Raw genomic sequence first — 17559 nt, forward strand, 5'->3', positions numbered from 1 at the left:
CAATATTGGTCAGCGTGATAGGCTGTGATTTCAGTATGTGAGCAGCCTTACTGTTGTCGAGCTCTTTGTACACATCATGACACCGCAGGGTTTTAACAAGGTATTTTAAGGTGGATATTGAGGTAGCTGTGCAGATATTTACGAGGGGCTTCACCGAAGCATTGTGAACAGCATGGGAGAAAGCTGTCACAAAGGTGAGTGTTCGAACATTTAATAAATGGGCAATGGAGGCTGGCTTCATGGGCACATCAGAGGTGGGAGCTGACCTTTTGATACTGAATAAGAAGTGTTAGGTAAGTTAGGGTTAGGTAATTGGCACAAGCATTGAGCACACTTGAACGTGCAAACCAGGCATTTAAGTTTACCATGGGTTATTCTTTCCAGGGAATCTGACCATCTTTGCATGAGCACAAAAAAGGAGAGTCTTTAAAATTATGTTCCTGTAAGTTCTCTGGACATTCAAAACTGAAAGGAAATGAGCAGGGAGAGGAGACACGGTATGGAGTTTTAGTAAACTATCCAGAAGGTTCTTCAAAGTCAGAAAGACCCTGAAGGGTGATGTCTGTCATTGCTTGAATCTTGGCTGTCCTGCTTTCCTCAGTTTTATGGTTCCTAATCTATTTCCATCACTTATCCTTTTTTATGGTTGTAACTGATAAGATAAATTAGACTCTTTTTTGGAAATGTCACAGTTTAGAGAGCTCATGGTTATAAACTAAAACAAAGTGTTCTGTAGACTTATCCACTCTACGACCTCATGTAGCACAAAATAGAGATTAAAAATATTTTAGACTTGAAAATGCACATGAATCCAGGACAGACATTCCTGCCATAGACGCCTCTAAGATCGGAGTGATTAGTACTTTATTGGTTACACAACACCCAGCTGTGTAAGACACGTTTGGCATAAGCACACATACATAAAACACATACATATAATTAACCATGAATATGCCTGGGCAATTAGCCTTTTTAGAGGGGATTCACTTCTCTACAAAGAACAAAACAAGAGATGGAGCATGAAGACAATGAGGAAAACAGATTAACTTTAGTAATGAGGGAGCCTCTCAATGGAGGTGAAATCCTGGGCCTACAGAAATCAATGGGAATTTTACCATTGACTTCAGTGGGGAGATGATTTTACCCAAGATCTGGTTTAGGCATTCAGTTACTCCAGTGATGAGTGAGATATGGGAGATGACTGATGGGAGATCAGTTGATAGGCTGCTTTTCAGAGGTTTATCTAAATTATCCGAACCTTTCAAAGCTGCAAAATGTATCTGGAAGTGTATAGGAACAGGTTCTCTCATCCAGGTGCAATTATGTTCTATTCTTGCCACAAATACAGCAAGAATAGGCATTTGAATGGCATTTTGGCACTTTCAGTGCTAGTCGTAATTGGAACCTGGAAGTACAGAAGCATCAAGAAAATGAAAGACAATCGGGTGGTTTAGGAGAAGCTAATTGAAAGTTTCAGAACCTTTCCAAAAATACTCAGTTCAAATTTGGTTTTCAACTTGGACAGAAGTTTTGGGGGGATGGTCTGATTTTTTCCCATTCCTAATTAAAACAATACATGGGGGATAGTAATTTTCTTAATAATATGGCCATTCCTTTCCTTCCCCCCCCCCCACCCCACACAGGGTTAGAGCTTGTGCTGACTGTTGAAAAATCAGTCATTAGCAGCCAGGAAATGACTTTGCCATCAATCAGAATATTGCTCAGCCATGTTTCAGCTATTTTCCCCTTTCTCAGTGTAATTATTCTCATCCTCCACTGATTACAGTTTATAATAGCTATAATTCTCTCAAAATCAATCATTACTTTACTTAACCACGAGGATACTAGTAGAAATATGAAGGAACGCAGATATCCTAGGCTGTGGGTTTTATTTTAATTATTTTGCAGCACACAGCCTTTTAGCTGTATTCCATTTAACCTTCTTCTTAGTATTAAGCAACAGTTCTGTTATTTTCATTTTGTTTTAAACTATGGGATGCTTGATTATATGGTAGTTTCATTCAATTTGAGGCATTGCACCGTGAATTAGCAAGTAGCGTTTTGGGGAGGTGGAATTTTTGTTATTGTCATGAACAGAGTTGGAAGAAAATGGTATGAAAAATCTGTCTGCCAACAGTCTGTCGAATTAGAAACCAAGACCCTGCTTCTGCAGTGGGCTTCCATGTGATCACAGGACGTTTGATTTGGCCTGTATATGCTACTTCATTATTTGCTGTTCACAAAGTTATGCTTAGGCAAAGTTACGCTTAACACAAGGCAAGTTTTGAGTTTGGAGTGGAGATTTATTTAAAGGGATGCCACCAATTTAAAAACCATATTTCTCTCTGAATATTTGTTTACAGTAGTGTTAGAAATCCAAACAAATAATTACTATATGTAGAAACTATATCTCTATTTTTTGAATTGAGCCATAGGTTAACTTTATGCATCTGACACCACTTTTTGTATAGTTATTTTCATTCTTTCCCCTTTATAGTAAGTCAGTTTCCCCCACTGATTACGTGAGTCTCTCACACAAGAACAGGTTGAGAAAAACATTTTAAAAGGTAGGGGAAAAATATTGTAAAACAACAAGCATTGGCAGGAAGCCTCAAGAGCAGGTGTAGTGCCTGAAACATCTATTGCTAAATTCTATAGCCACCAACTGATTGACTACACTTGTCGTTCATTATGAAAGATATTCCAGAGACCAAATAAAGAAACATAGCCAATTTTATCGTTCAAAGTCAACAGTACAGGAAAGAAAGAGTTACTGTAACTGATCCTTCGGGAAGCTGTTTCTTGCAGAGTATCAGTTCATCTTACACAGAAGGTGCACTCACAAAATATGCCCCCCAAACTGCCTATATTTAAAGTAGGCCTGTTTACAAGTTAAAAGCACTTTATATGCCACCTAAAACTAAAATTCCCCAATTAGCTTTTTTATCTTGTTTTGCTGGTATCATGCGGTACCCCTTATTTTGTGTTTTTGAACACAGCATTCTAAACCAGTTGGGCCATGAAGAAACTTTCTGCCTTGTACCAGGCTAGAATGCTATATATCTTGATTTTGATAGGGTTTATATTCGGTAATGCCCCATGCTACATTTAACTTTTCAAGTTATTGTGGGATATAGATCTCTGAACACAAGTTGGGCAAGAGTGAACCTCATTCCACTCAGCCTAACTTAGTGCTAACACTCATATATAATATAAAGTATATCATATTAATGTGCTGTGTAATACATATTAATATGGTGTGCAATACGTATAACATGTACGTTAGCTAACATGGCTTTTAACTCTTTTAAGAAACAAACACAATTTAATTCAAGGTTGATGCCACCGCTTTAATGAAGAAATGGTATTAAGTTTGAGTAAGGGAAAATAATTATATGAAGTTATGTCATTTGATCAGGGAATAGAAACAATGTCACGTAACTCAAGCCTGATCTATGTTAAGAGCTGATGTAAATGGCTGAACACAGTAAGCCATTTGCAGTGCCAACAAAGCCCATAAACTTGTGACATATATTTGAACTCAGTCTACATATAAGGAAATAGTGCACTCTTGTAACGAAGTGCATTAAGGACATTAGCATTGTTGAGTTACACTGGTGCAAACTTCCTTAATGGAGACAAAACCTTAACTGATTAGTCACAAAACTTGAATAGTGAATTCTGAATATCAAATAACTAACTCAGTACAAAGAGTCCCTTACATTGCCTCATCCACGTGCATAAAAATTGTTCAAAATTCTGAGTCCCCCTGCTTTGCATTTAGAGCCACCTGCTCTGCCTGCTTTGCAGCTTGCCACCACCTTTCCTTCATCTTCTCTCTCCTCAATTGAGCTGAATGTAAATGCAGCCCAGTGAAGAATGTGACCCATGGTCTCTTTGGGGGACATTTTGTGAACAAAATAAAGAAATAAATTTGTTCGATAAATTGTTTCCATCAACTAATTCAGCCTGGTCTAATAATAAGTAGAAGTGCTCCCTGGCTGGTTTGCTATTATAATTATATGCTGCAAACCTAGCAGAATCCCTTTTGCCAGAGTCTGATCCAAAACCCAGAGAAATCATTCCATTTTTCCATTGGCCTTCCAATAAGAACCTTAGGGCCCAATCCGCAATCCTTTACTCACACAAGTCATCTTTACACGTGTGAGTGGTTTCTTGTCACATGAAGAATGGTTTGTAGCCTCAGGCCCCTAGGGTCCATTATTTCAAAGTAGCACAGCCATAGTATAGCTGCACTAACCACCTCCCGCAGTGTCTGTGCCTTTCAAGAAACAAAGCTATTTTGTGAACTATTGGTGATGTTAATAGCCTTCTTTTCCCTAGAGATTTGCTCCTTCTTTGGCCCCAAATATTTCAAAATAGCTGAAGCCAGCAGTGAGAAGCCCTGGAAAAAAAAAAAGTGATGCGTGTTAATTTCTGGTTTCGACATGATGAGAATTTCATTCCCTTCATTACAATTCCCTTGTGCCAAAGGAATGTTCCTTTGATTCATTTACTGTACCTTCTACTGCTGCTCTGTAAGTGATCATGTGCACTCTCTCTCTTTCTTCCTCTCTCGCCTTTTTCTGCCTGTTCCATGGTTGTTTATTTATTCAGGAATATAAAACCATATTTTCATTCCTTATAAAAAGGCACTAGTTGACGCAAGTGTACACACGGAGCATTACTGAGATGATAAAAATGGAGATGGAGAAAGAGAAAGATTTCCAGAAAAACCTGCTAATGATCAATGGGAAAGTAAAACATCAAACAAACAACAAGCTGTATGCTGGCTGAGTGGGGGTGGGGAAGAGGAGGACAGGGTGGGCTCTCTACATTCCTGCATAACTGATGAATAATTCTGTCAAGTTCTCATGAAGAAATCCCTAAGTAGGGTAGATGCAGATATCCAATTGTTGGGGGAGTAAATAAGCTGTTAAACAGCATTTTTTTAAAAAGTCATACCAATTAGTAGCTGTGATGTTTTTCCATTCAAAAAGAGCAACCATATATTTTCAATCTTTTAGTGTAGATGAAAAAAACAACAGAAAGAAAGAACAAAAGTAAAGTTCCCATGACAGCACTGTGTGTGTCTTGTCTGTAAAACACTGAATCAGATTTGAGAACAAAATGCCTGGTTTCCCTGCACATAGGCAGAGTTCTTAGTAATTCAAAGATGAAGTGCACGGAAGACAGGCATCCTAGACTCAAAGTAATAAGTATTCTCATTTCACACCCTACAAGATGCATTTTTGTACTGGTGCATTAAAGATGAATGTGAAAAGGGGCAAAGAATAGCTTTCCTCTGATGAGACTTTTAGGAATACTGTACTCCCCCTGCAATGATACACCCCCTACTTTAAAGCTAAGCGTATTGAAAGTGAAGTGTTCTGAGGCAGGATTCAAACAGAAGTGGAAGATAAAGCTCATAAAGCTTCCTTTATCCACAGAAAATATTGTAATGGGCTGGGCAAATTGTTGGCTGGCAATTTGACTTTGCTGAACTAAAATCAGTTTAGCAGATTAGAATTGCCAGACTTTCGTATCAACACAAAAGTAATACAAACATCATCACAAAGGTGTTTAGATACCATACTAGTGTGACAGATGGCTTAAAATTGCCCAAGATAGACTCTGTGACACATGGGGAAAAGGCAAGTGGTTTCCACAAAGAAGCAGCTAATCCAGAAGTAGCATGCCTGAAGGATAGCCCCAAGATTGCATACAGATGGAGTCTGGGATCAGGTTCATATCCCTATAGTATCTGAGCACGTACCAACCAGCTAAAAATAGAGGGTCATGTCCTCAACTGATGTAAATCAGTGGGGGTCTATTGAATTAAAAGCAGTTAGTTCTGTGGTCATTTTAGGTCCTTTAGGAATGAGTTCCATAATCTAGATCCAGCTCCTGTGAAAGTTCTGTCCCCTGCACACAGCAGCCTCCCCTATTGGTTCACAGTTTCATTGCTCCAATGGCATGTTGTGGTCAAAGGAGGTCATGGTTATAGAGAGAGACAGAGGCAACTAGGCTAACCCTACAGAGATCTCTGAACATCAGGGCAGAGACTTTGACATGGACTCTGGATTCAGTGGAAAGGCAGTGCAGATTGAGGAGGATTGGAGTGATGTGTTCACGGCTGTGTTGCTAAGCTGCATTTTGTATCAAATGGAGCCTTTTCAGGGTATATGGTTTCATTCCAAGGTATAAGGAGTTCCAGTACTCAAACCTGGAGGCCACAGATGTGCAAATCATCTTGCAAGATCATTAGTAGCATAGCACCACAGTAACCATATAGCTACATATCTCATTAAAACACTATGGCCCTGAACCTGTGGGTTGCCGAGCACCCCCTGCATTCTTTGTCAGCAGTGGAACCTGTACAGCACTTTATAAGATCATACCCTGTGAGATTTACTATTAATAACAACCTAGATTTAGATACACTGCAGGTCTCCTACCCTTTATCTTTCACCACCTCTACTGCTACAAGACGCTTGGTGTAGAAAAGCATATTGAAGCTTAAAGTGCTACTTTGACTCTAATGGTGATGATTTCTGTCAATATTTTGTGTAAGCCGACTCTTTTAGAATTTCCAGACTGTGAGGCTATGCTGAGAATCTGACAGTCAAGCCCAGGAGATAGGCTATCAGTATACAAAGCTGTCATCAAGCAGTGAGGCACCACTGAATGATAGAATAAGCCTGCAAAAACAGAGTGTGTACCAGAAACCATAGCTAAAAAGACAACGATTTAAATCACATTACATTATTTTTAAAACCCCTCTTTAAAAATTGCCCATGGGTGCTGTGTATGTTTTCAGGTCCAACGATGGTGTGCAGGATTTTTAGTGCCGAATTCTCCCGACTCCACAGATAAAGCTGCAATTAATGGCATTTCAGTGCTCTGTATTGCTGATCTACTTAACGATCCAATTGCTAGGACATTTTAAAAGTTGTTTAGCTGACTGCCAAAAATGAGGATCATTAAAAATAGATTCACAGCTGTTCAGGAAAGCTGAAATAAAATTTTGTCTTCATTATGCCTTATTGCAGATGTTATTGATTTAATCTCATTGCATTTTAGTGGGCAATATCAATTCATGCTGTCTTTGACTTTGGAAACTGGGAATTCTATTTAGTCTTATTTTTAGAGCAAGAGGTAAAAAAGGGGTGATGATAATAATGGAGTAAAGATGAGAGCTAGCTTTCTTTATATAGCAGCATTATTGGGCAAGGGCTCAGAGGGACAACCTCATAAAATAATGTGTGCACTGTAGGCCAGATGCTGTGATAGAACTCAGACAAGAATCCATTGCAGCCAATGTGTGAGTATTGCGTAAGTAAGCTCTACAAGATCAGATCTTACACTATGAATTAAGGAGGATGGATTTGGCATTACAAATAGAAGTGTCAGTTTCCCTACATCATGTCTCATTATTATATTTCATTATTGTTGTCGTTAATAATTATTAATGATTTAAACACCCAAGTTGCACCCAAAACAGACTAGACCCTTTCCAAACAAAGAGGGAAGGCTTGTTTCCTTTCCCAAGACTATACATAAGTGGAAAGTTTTGCACATGCGGAAACAGGAAACTACATTCCTATAAATATAGGACAAAACTCTGCTCTCAGTTATACCCGTGCAAATCTAGAGTAACTCCATGACAGTCAATTTAAATAAGAACAGAGTCTGGCTCACAGGCTTGATTCTCTAGTAGTGACAAGCTTTGATTTGAGGTCACTAACGTAGAAAGATCCTGCTTTGATCAACAGATCCTGCTACAGAAATTGCCAGCTGTCATCAGTTGCTCTGAGTTAAAATAAAATACTAAAATAAAAGTTGAAGGGCCGGTGATTTTTTTTTAAGATAACTGATTTTTGTGTAAATCTCTCAGCTATTTTATTCTCTCTCAGTAATTGTATATGTACGGCTTTGATCTGACGACTCTCCTAATTTTGCCAGTTTTGTGGTCAGTGCAGAACAATCTTCAAATAACCCTTCGCTGTCCAAGGTCTCACTTTGAAAAGCTGTGCTTCCAAATGCCTTTAGGTTCATTTCAATGAGCCCTTCTACATCAGCCAGTCTTTTATGTTTCATAGCCATTCTCAGCCCACTGAAAGACAAATACTTCTTCAGCCCTCTTCTTTATCATGCTGAAGTGTTGCCATATTTGACCAGCGTGGGGGTTGATAAGGCAGCTGTAGCATTGTTAGCCAATGCCCTCTGCCCACATACAGTACTATACCAGATTGAATAAACCTACCACAGATGATTGCTCCCAATGGCATTACTAAAGGGTTCTTTGTCTGACTTGCTTCCACCAACTTGTATCCAACAGACTTTCCTGGCTAGCCACAGCACTGTGCAAACTACGGAGTTTCACTTTAAGATTATCCACATGTAAAAGCTGATATCACGTTGATTCAGGACAGTTGTAGTGTTTCCACTAGCGAATAAATCTTTTGGTAGTAAAGAAACAGGTCTCTTGCTCTACCCTCCCGTTTCATTTGGATCACTTTTTTGAGATCGCATAAAAATGTCATTTGTCTCCAATGGTGAAAATGGTTCCCACAGCTCTGTTCAGCAGTCTGTATTCAAAAGGACCAGATTGTGAATCCCTGAGCATTCAAAGACAATTCATATGAGTAACTGCTCCTCAGTGAGAGTAAGGGTGTCACAATTTGGCCCACAGTGTTTTCTAAATTAAAGGAGCCCAAAGCACTTGACAATACCCAGTATATATTGTACCTACAGAAGATCTGCCTACAAAAGAGTCGCATACACAGTAATCAGAAAGAACATTTATTTATCTCAAAGGAAGAAAGAGTTAACTTGGCCCCAGCCTATATTTGAGTCTAGTGTTTCAGACCCCTTGCTCTGACACTTCAGTCCCTGATCCAACAAAGAATTTAAGCATGTGATTATCTTTAAGCTTATGAGACTCTGAAGTAGGTAGGACTACTCACATACTCAAAGTTAATTGCCAAGGTGATTTGCTGGATCAGGGCCTGAGCCCTCTTTCCTCCATGAGTATCAGGTAACCAAAGACCTGTAAATAGAGCTGGCTGAAAAAATTCAAAAATTGAAATGTCAACCTTTTTTTTTCATCAAACAATTGAATTTTGGAGGGAAAAAAATCATTCCAAAAATTTTATTCTCCGGTCAACTTTTATTACAAATATACACTGGGGAGACCATATGTTTCAGGGCTACATTGTGTCCTCTTGGCCAGTGGTCCAGCTTCCCTTTGGACAAAGCAGTCTTCTCTCCCTGTGCACAGGCCAGCAACCCCAGCTAACTCATAGGAAGTGGACATGGCCCTGAATTTTCCCTACCCTTTTTGGAATGATGTACACCACTAAGTATCTTACGAGGGGGTAATGTCTGTGCTCTCACCATTGCAGGACTGCTATTTTCCCTGGTCGGTAAGTGGGCAGTGTGAGCACAGGAGGACTCCTTGGGCTCCCACCCCCAAAACAGCCAGATAGGGTCTTTTTCAGTGATTCACTGAATATGACAAGGCCAGAACCTAACAAGAGAATCTCAAACACAGAACCGATACATCCTGAACCATGTGTCTGTCCTGCAATGGGGAGTGATGCATTTCATGAGCTGTTAGGGCCTTCCCAGCTCTAGCAACTCTGATTTATTCTTTATTACCCATTAATGTATTTGCTTTCTTTTTCTTCCCATAATTAAAGTGAAGGGGGATGTTGTGTAATTTTTGTAGTGGTTATTTCCAATCTCTGCTCTTTCTTAGAATTACTGCACATTTTACTTAAGATCAACTGAAAATTAAAGTCTCGTGCAGTATTTTTCACAACCTAGTGCAATGACAACTAGAAAGAATAAGCTAAATCTGGACTAATTAATAAAAAAATATTGCTGCAGCCTGCAAATATACTTCAGAAAGTAATATAGCTAATACATTCTTACAGTGTAAATGGATACATAAAATTGAAAAGCTGGCAAGTGGCATCTTTATGGCAGCTTTTAAATGAGCTGTGGATATGCTGTGGTCAGTTTAGAGTGAAAATAAAAACAGGAGAATGAATGACATGATAAAGCATGTTAGTCTCCCTAAATCCAGCACATTAACCTAAAATTAAACAGAAAATAAAACACAAAAATTCAATAACTAACCTAGTTATGCCACCTGGTGTGTATTCTTAGGAAAGGCAGCCAGAACATGATATCTTAGATGCCCTCCAGTGGTTGGATTGCAGACGGTGCACTGGATGCTGTGAATACATTTTCTTTTATACGTTTGCAGTGTTATTGTAGAACTGTTGGTCCCACAGTATTAGAGAGACAAGGTGGGTGAGGTCATATATTTTATTTGACTAACTTCTGTTGGTGAAAAAGACAAGCTTTCAAGCTGCACAGAGCTCTTCTTCAGGTCTGGGACTGATGGGACATGGGATCTGAAGATGAGTTCTGTGTAGCTTAAAAGCTTGTTTCTTTAACAGAAGGTGGTCCAATAAAAAATATTACCTCACCCACCTGCCTCACTTTTTCTTTTATATGACACTGTAGAGTTTGAAGGAATGGATTGCATCTAAGCAGCCCATCTTCAGAAAGAACGGGATGGAAACATTTATAATGAAAATTACTATAGTTAATTATACACTTCATTGGTAATTAAAATCCTTGCATAAAGAATATAGTTATTAAAATTTTTCCCAATCAGAACTTTTGTAAGATGGCAAAATAAGAAATATTTAGTAGGGTCCCTTCATTACAGAACCAGTGTGGTATTTCTTTAAAGCTACAAGGAAAGCTTGTAACTAAAGTAAAGATTTTCTTCTTACTTCCATCAGTCATAATTTTATATAGGTCTTTTAATATAGATTTTTTGAGGGTAGTAATTAATTTTTCTGTGCTTTTATTTTAAAGTTACTAATCGGCATGAAAAGTGTAAATAATCGCAGAGAGATGTCATTTCTAAATCATCAACAGATTTTATCTTATTTTTATCTGTCAATGGATTTTCATAACATGCTGCAGTAACTAGTATTCATGTTGGCTATACTAAGGGGAATATTGATATGTGTTCAACCACTCAAAGTCAATGGCCCAGACTCTCTTGCACAGCTGAGGTGTGCTCAGTGCAAGTCCAGGAAGGGAGGGGCAAACTTACATTAACGCGTCTTTGCAACTCCCTGATCCTGAGGGAAACAGGTATCACTGTTCCTGGTACAAGATAGAGCAAGCTAAAATCTTCTCTATCTTCTTCCTGGAATATTTCAGCCTTGGTCAGAAACAGCAGCTCTCCAGGAACACTCACTCTGGTCAGGAAGGGAGGGGTGGCATGAAAATGGCTACAGGGACTCCATGCCCTCCACTCATACTCCCACTCATTTATGTCTGCTTTGCACCACTGTCGCAACACAGAGCAGACTTAATAGGACCAAGAATCTGTCCCGATACTTTCACATGAATTAAACTAAAACTAAAGCATGCTCTCAAGAAAGCACGTAGCATCCATATCCTAAACACTCCGTGACAGGAAGAATGTAGATCAGATAAGAGCAAATAACAGCCACACTTTTATGTATGTGTTACACAAGGTACAACTGATCACTGAAATGTAGACAACACAGTACTATGGAGGTAGAGATAGGATCTGTCTAGGGCTGACTGACTCAAATCTCAGTCCAAATTTTGCTCCAAACCTTTTCTGATTTTTGAAAATGTAAACCTAATAAGTGCAAACATGCTAAGCGTGTCCAGTTTAGTCTCCATCCCCACAGAAAGCTTCCAACTCTGCTTGGAATTAATAAATACAACATTAAAAACAACACTTCACTCCTTTCAATGAGGTTCTCAAAGTGCTTTACAAAGGTGAATTATTATCTCCATTTTGGTAGGCTGAGGAAACTGGCCTCATCTGGGATTCTCATCAGGGCTGGCAAACCCTTCTGGGCAAGCTGGAGTGTTTGGTTCACATGAGTTCCAGGTCCTCCCTGGGGTCAGGAAATGGAAATGTGTTCTGGGTTGCCTCTGAGTCTGGGAAGCCCTGGAATGCCTGAGATTTGAATAGAAAAGTCAGCCAGCGAGAGTGCCAGGCCTGAGATGCTGTGGGGAAATATTGCTGACAACAGGAAGCCTGCTGAAGATCAGGGAGAGGGTATTTAGGGGAGAAAGAAGAGTGAATTCAGGAATCCAAAGGTCATTTAGGGGGTAAAGATTTGGGGAGTTAGAAGGCAAATTAAGGACAGAGAAGAGGAAGCTGGCTGTCAAGAGAAGGGAAGGAGAGGAGAGACATTGACCTATCTATGTAGGAATTTATAAACCTCTCAGCCCCCTAGTATCTGAGCACTTGGTGGTCATGAATGGATTTCATCTTCACAGCAGCCCTGTGGGGGTAGTGAAAAGCTGCTCTTCCCATTTTACACACGGGGAGATGAAGTTCAGTGTAGATTAAGTGACTTGCCTAAAGTCACAGAGGTAGCTTGTAGTAGAGCTGGGAATTGAACCCATCACCTGAGCCCTGGGCCTGTGCTCTATTGACAAGGTAGGCCGGGTGGGAGGACACATGGAGAAGTCTGGCAGATAAAGAAAGCGGGGGAGCACAGAGAAAGGGAACTCAGGAAGGGGCGGATATTGGTATTGGACCCGTGGGCCCTTCTTCAAACTAAATGTCGGGACTGTCTGAGGTTCACCCATCACTAGAACTGCTAGGGTTTCAAATGTCACTGTTCTTCCCATGCTGGAGAGAGACATGCAGGCAGACAGGAACAGCTCTCTGCACCACTGCAAGAAAACCCACCTGATGAGAAAACTTTGGCCCAACTCACAATTGCCTAGTACCTTGTGGTGTCATTTTGCCCACCCAAAGTGGCTGTACAATATTCCTTTTCTGATTCGGTTGGGCTTTCCCCCACTGTGCGTAGGTGTACATGACTGTGCCCAGGGACAGGCACTGGAAAATCAAGTTCCTTGTCTTTTTTCACTACTCCAGGGCAAGCTGCATTAAGGTGAATCCAGAATTATAAAGTGAGGGCAAAGTAATAACCACAGGGCAAAAGCAAGCAACAGGGAGTCAAATTCTGGCCTCAGTTATACCAGGGCAGCCCAGTTCACTTAGATGTGGTGATGTATATGTAACTGAAGGCAGAATTTAGCCTGCTGTGTTGTAATAATGCTATGGACTTTCATGTAGGCAACTGGCGTTTCTGCTGGGGGTCAACAGTGTGAAATGTTCATATGTCCCAGTCTCTTGTATGACGAGCCAGCATGGGCTGGGAGTGCAGTGCATGCAGCCCCAGTAAAGCATGTCCTTTGCAGCTCTCCACAGTAAGTGACTCCTGGGCCAGCAATCACACCCTCATGAGGGAATCTCAGCCAGTCCTCGTTACTGAGAAGAATTGTAGTCCTGATGTGGGCTTGGAGGACACAGCTAGCCAAAACTGTAGAAAATGGGGTATTCTCTGGGACACAACAGGGATGGGAGGAGATTGCAATACAATAGTCTCAATCTGAATGGTACTTTATACTATATTTCAGCTGCTATCAGCTCTGGTGACTGGAACAGACTACATTTCCCACTTTCTCAGTGGCACATTTTTCTCAATGTCTTTTTAAATTGCCTGGTGCTGTTACACACTCCTCATCACAGCTTGTTCCTTTTCAACAAACTTTGTCAGAAGGGTATGTGCTGGCACACCAGAGCTGAACAAACAGAGCTGAACACACCTGTAGGAGCAAGAATATGAGTGTCAGCTGTTCCAGAGGAAGGCAAGATGCTAAGAAGGCCACCAAATAATATAACTGGGTACTTGGGGACATCACAAAAGTTGAGAAGGCTAAAAGTATCTTTCTTTAAAATAGTAGTTTATTTTTCAAAAGACCCAGACTTCTTCAGCCTACGCAGCTGTAAGAGGCTGCGCCCCAGATTGAAATCATGATGTGCAATTTTCTGGTGAGTGTAGTGTTTTCTACCAGACTCCCACAACTCTCTCTCTCTCACTCGCTTACTACATTGGAAAGTCTTTAACCAACTTGCACCATTTCTTACTGGGAAATAAAAATCAACTGTCCACTCATCATGGAGCCTACTTTTTTTTTTTTTTTTTTTTTTTTTGCAAGTAGGAGTTTAATTCAGCACAAGGGTCAGTTACAGTTTTCTAGTGTTGCAAGATCCCTTCCCATGCTCTGTACCAGCACTTTCATGGCATTTATTTTGGTCACTCAGCCAATGCTCTTGACAGTTTAAAGTCTGAATGGAGATAAAGCAATACATTATGGCTCCTTTAAATGAAAATGGCCAGCAGCTTGAAGATAATGGGTATCTACTTTCTAGATAAATGATTGACTAAAGAAGAAAAAACTTAATCTTGTAAACAACATGTGCGCAAGCTCTCTGTTAAGACATTCTTCTTCTACCAGCTTCTGAGGTGTCCCATATTTAAGTAGTGTTGGCACTGCAGTTAGTTTCAGATTCTTTCTGAACTCATTGTTGGGGTCTTTCCAGTAGGCTTGGTCTCCGATTTGGCAGTAGATGAATACAGCTCCATTGGGCAGGCTATTTAATTCACTCCGCACAATTGGTTCAGCAGTGACGCAGTCCGGGCACCAGTTCTGGCCCTGGGCATCCTTGTCCCTGCAGAACAAGACGAAGACGAGCCGGCCACGGCTCTGCTGGGCAGCCTGCACGAACTTGCTATAGCTGCATGCCGCCTGCAAGGAAGAAACCTTGCAAGCTGCACAGATACTAGGATAAAGGGAGCCAAAGCTAGCAAGATCAGCAGGCTGCTGTTTAAACCCATGTACTTTACTGGCAGAATAATCATGTGTTTCTGATTTACACATAATAATAAGTCCATGAAGCTATGATTAGAAACCTGCAGTCTTTGCAAATGCAACAAGGAAATGTGAATGCAGTATGAAGAGTGAGCCAAGCCATTCACATTATCACATGGACACGTTTTCTATGATGGTGTCTTAGCCAGTTTTCTCTTTCTTTATATAAGAGAACTTCATCAGTAGGACAACCCTTTCTGAACATCTTGTCTTACTAACCATAAACATTAACGGCCTGACACACAAATTATTCAGATATGATATACTATGTAATGTTTATGTCTCATTTTACTTTGTGTCATTATACCATAAAACTATATTGTAACATATCTCTGCTTGCCTAAGAACTTCCTGGTTGTTGCTGTATAGAACCAGAATGTCACAGCAAGAGATAGAACTCAGATCCTCCTTCCACAAGTAAAGGGGATCTCCATAAGCTACTGGCATCATAGAGCCTATGACACACAGGGTTCCATTTACTAGGGCATAGGTTACATATGCACACTAGCTGGCTCATTACAATATATGATAGAATTTTAATACAAATTTACTATTACCAGTAATAACAGATTGCCAATGCTAGCACAATGTAGTTTATTTAATAATTCTGACTCGGGATTTCAGAGGAAAAGAGGCATAAGTTCATAGGTGTTGTGTTTGGAGTAATATAGTTTAAGAGTGCAAAGGCAAATGAGAAATAATAAAAACACTAAGTTACTGAAGAGTTAAATTCAACCATTTGATCAAGAAGGAGTCTTCTTAAAACTTCAGAAGCACTGCACATCCAACATGAAAGGGAATGATAATACAGCGAAACACCAGATGCAGGCATGACGTTGTCGGAACACCTTTAATTGGTTGATTATACCCTAGGGGCAAGATACTATTGCCTAGCAACTTCTAACTGCTGATTAGCCTTCCCTAGTGGTTGACCCTGATTACTATAACATTTTGCTTTTTATTCCCAGCTAAAGGAGTTATCCTGAAGCTCAAGTGGCTAAAGGCCTAGATTTTTAGCACTGAATTTCCCAGGTTTAATTCCTGCTGATGAGCATGGTGCCTGTATGCAAGCGGTCACAGGTTGTTAAAATTGCATCAGAAATCCCTCAGTGAAAGCCTAAATCAGGTGCCCTTCTCCCTTCTATCAGGAAATCCATTAGGGCATGTCAGACCAAATATGCCAACAAACAAAGCCCTAAAATACAACTGAGGAGCACTTTATCTGATCACCCCTCACTCTATCCTCTCTCTGTCTGTGACGCCCCATACTTTTGCACGTAACATTATGTTTCAAAGTGAGTCCTCTAAGAATAACCTTAAAAATCTGCACTCATGTCATAACTCAAATGTCCTCATTAGGAGAATATCTTTGTAGCCACCACTTCATGGTGCTATGTGTAAATTAGAAAGACATTATTACCAGCAAAGCTATTCTCTCGACTACATAGACATTTACAGCCTGACATAATCTCTTAAAACCTGAACTGTTTGCAATGAAACTGGGTTTTTTTTCTTCGTGAAGATGTCAAAGAATCTTAATTTCAGTTAACTCTTGCAACCCTACTGAGTTGCCTTTACTAAGGATTTGGCAATGGTCTTCACAGTATAATGGTTCCAGGAACAACTGGAAATTACATAGATAATATCATATCTTCTTATATCAGTATCATCTTTGAAATGTGAAGCTTTTGCCAAACCCAGGCTACTAAACTGCTCTCTTATGTTTTAAAAGAAGATTTCCCTGAAAAGTTCTGAAATGCTGGGAAGGCTTGACGTCAGTAGACCAGAAGTCAATGAGAAGGATGCTAATGGACAAAATGTGTGTGACCCCTGGAGAATTATAGTGTTACAGGAGGCATTTCCAAATAAGGAGAACATTTCTTACATCTGTTCTGAATCCTCTGCTTAGTCTCTCTTTGTTCTCAATGAATAAACACTCTTCCGTTAATATATATATATATATATATATATATATATATAATGAGACTTGGTTTAAGATTCAAGCTTGTGCTCCCAGAGATTGCTTTTTACTGCATACAGAGAAAACACCTGGTTGGCTAGAACAGAGTGGACGATAAAGTAGAACCTTGCAGTCTGCTCCTTTTTATGTCTGTACAAAAAATATCACAGGATGGCAAGAGAGGGCCTCAGACAAAGCTCACTGAAATCACTAGAAAGATTCCCATTGATGTCAGTAGGTTTTGGATTTGGTTCAGAGAGAGAGAGGGCAAATAACCTCTGTATTCTGAGGTCCTCCTTGGTTATCTTTAAATGGCCATTTCAGAATTGTCTTCTTGTTATCTAGGCCAGGTTTTAGCCTTTTGTGCTTTATTATGTAGAAATGTCAAGCTCTATTTTAATTCAGGATTGCAAAGGCTTGAGTGATATTGTAACTTAACTGGAGGTATTTAGTTCATATGCTGAATGCCTCTGGAATGAGATTGACTGAAGTCTATCTTCCTTTGAGAAAGTAGTACTATCATTTAATTTCAGAGTTGCTGGACAGAACAGCTGCAGATCTATAGGAACATAAAGTAGTTTCCCAAAAACCTCTTAATTTTATAAAGGACCAGATTTTGAACCATCTCACATGCCATTGCTGAGCAATGACTCCTGTTAGTAGTCCCACTGAAGTCAATGGAACTACTTGTGAGAGAACCGGTTTACCACTGGGAATAAGGAATTCTCAACCTGGCCCAAAGTTTTCTGTGATTCATCAGTCCTACACTTTGTTTTTTGCTTCTTTTGCTG

At 39.9% G+C, this 17559-nt stretch overlaps 1 protein-coding gene across 1 annotated transcript; it reads right to left on the reverse strand.

Moving 5' to 3' along the window:
• Nucleotides 1-14304: 14304 nt before the first annotated feature.
• LOC127044618 (thioredoxin domain-containing protein 17-like) lies at nucleotides 14305-14817 on the reverse strand. The gene has a single exon (XM_050939708.1). It carries the CDS (start codon nucleotides 14815-14817, stop codon nucleotides 14305-14307), a length of 513 nt encoding a protein of 170 aa, XP_050795665.1.
• Between the last annotated feature and the right edge of the window lie 2742 nt (nucleotides 14818-17559).

The sequence above is a fragment of the Gopherus flavomarginatus genome, chromosome 2 (genome assembly GCF_025201925.1).
Source record: "Gopherus flavomarginatus isolate rGopFla2 chromosome 2, rGopFla2.mat.asm, whole genome shotgun sequence".
Taxonomy (NCBI): domain Eukaryota; kingdom Metazoa; phylum Chordata; order Testudines; family Testudinidae; genus Gopherus; species Gopherus flavomarginatus.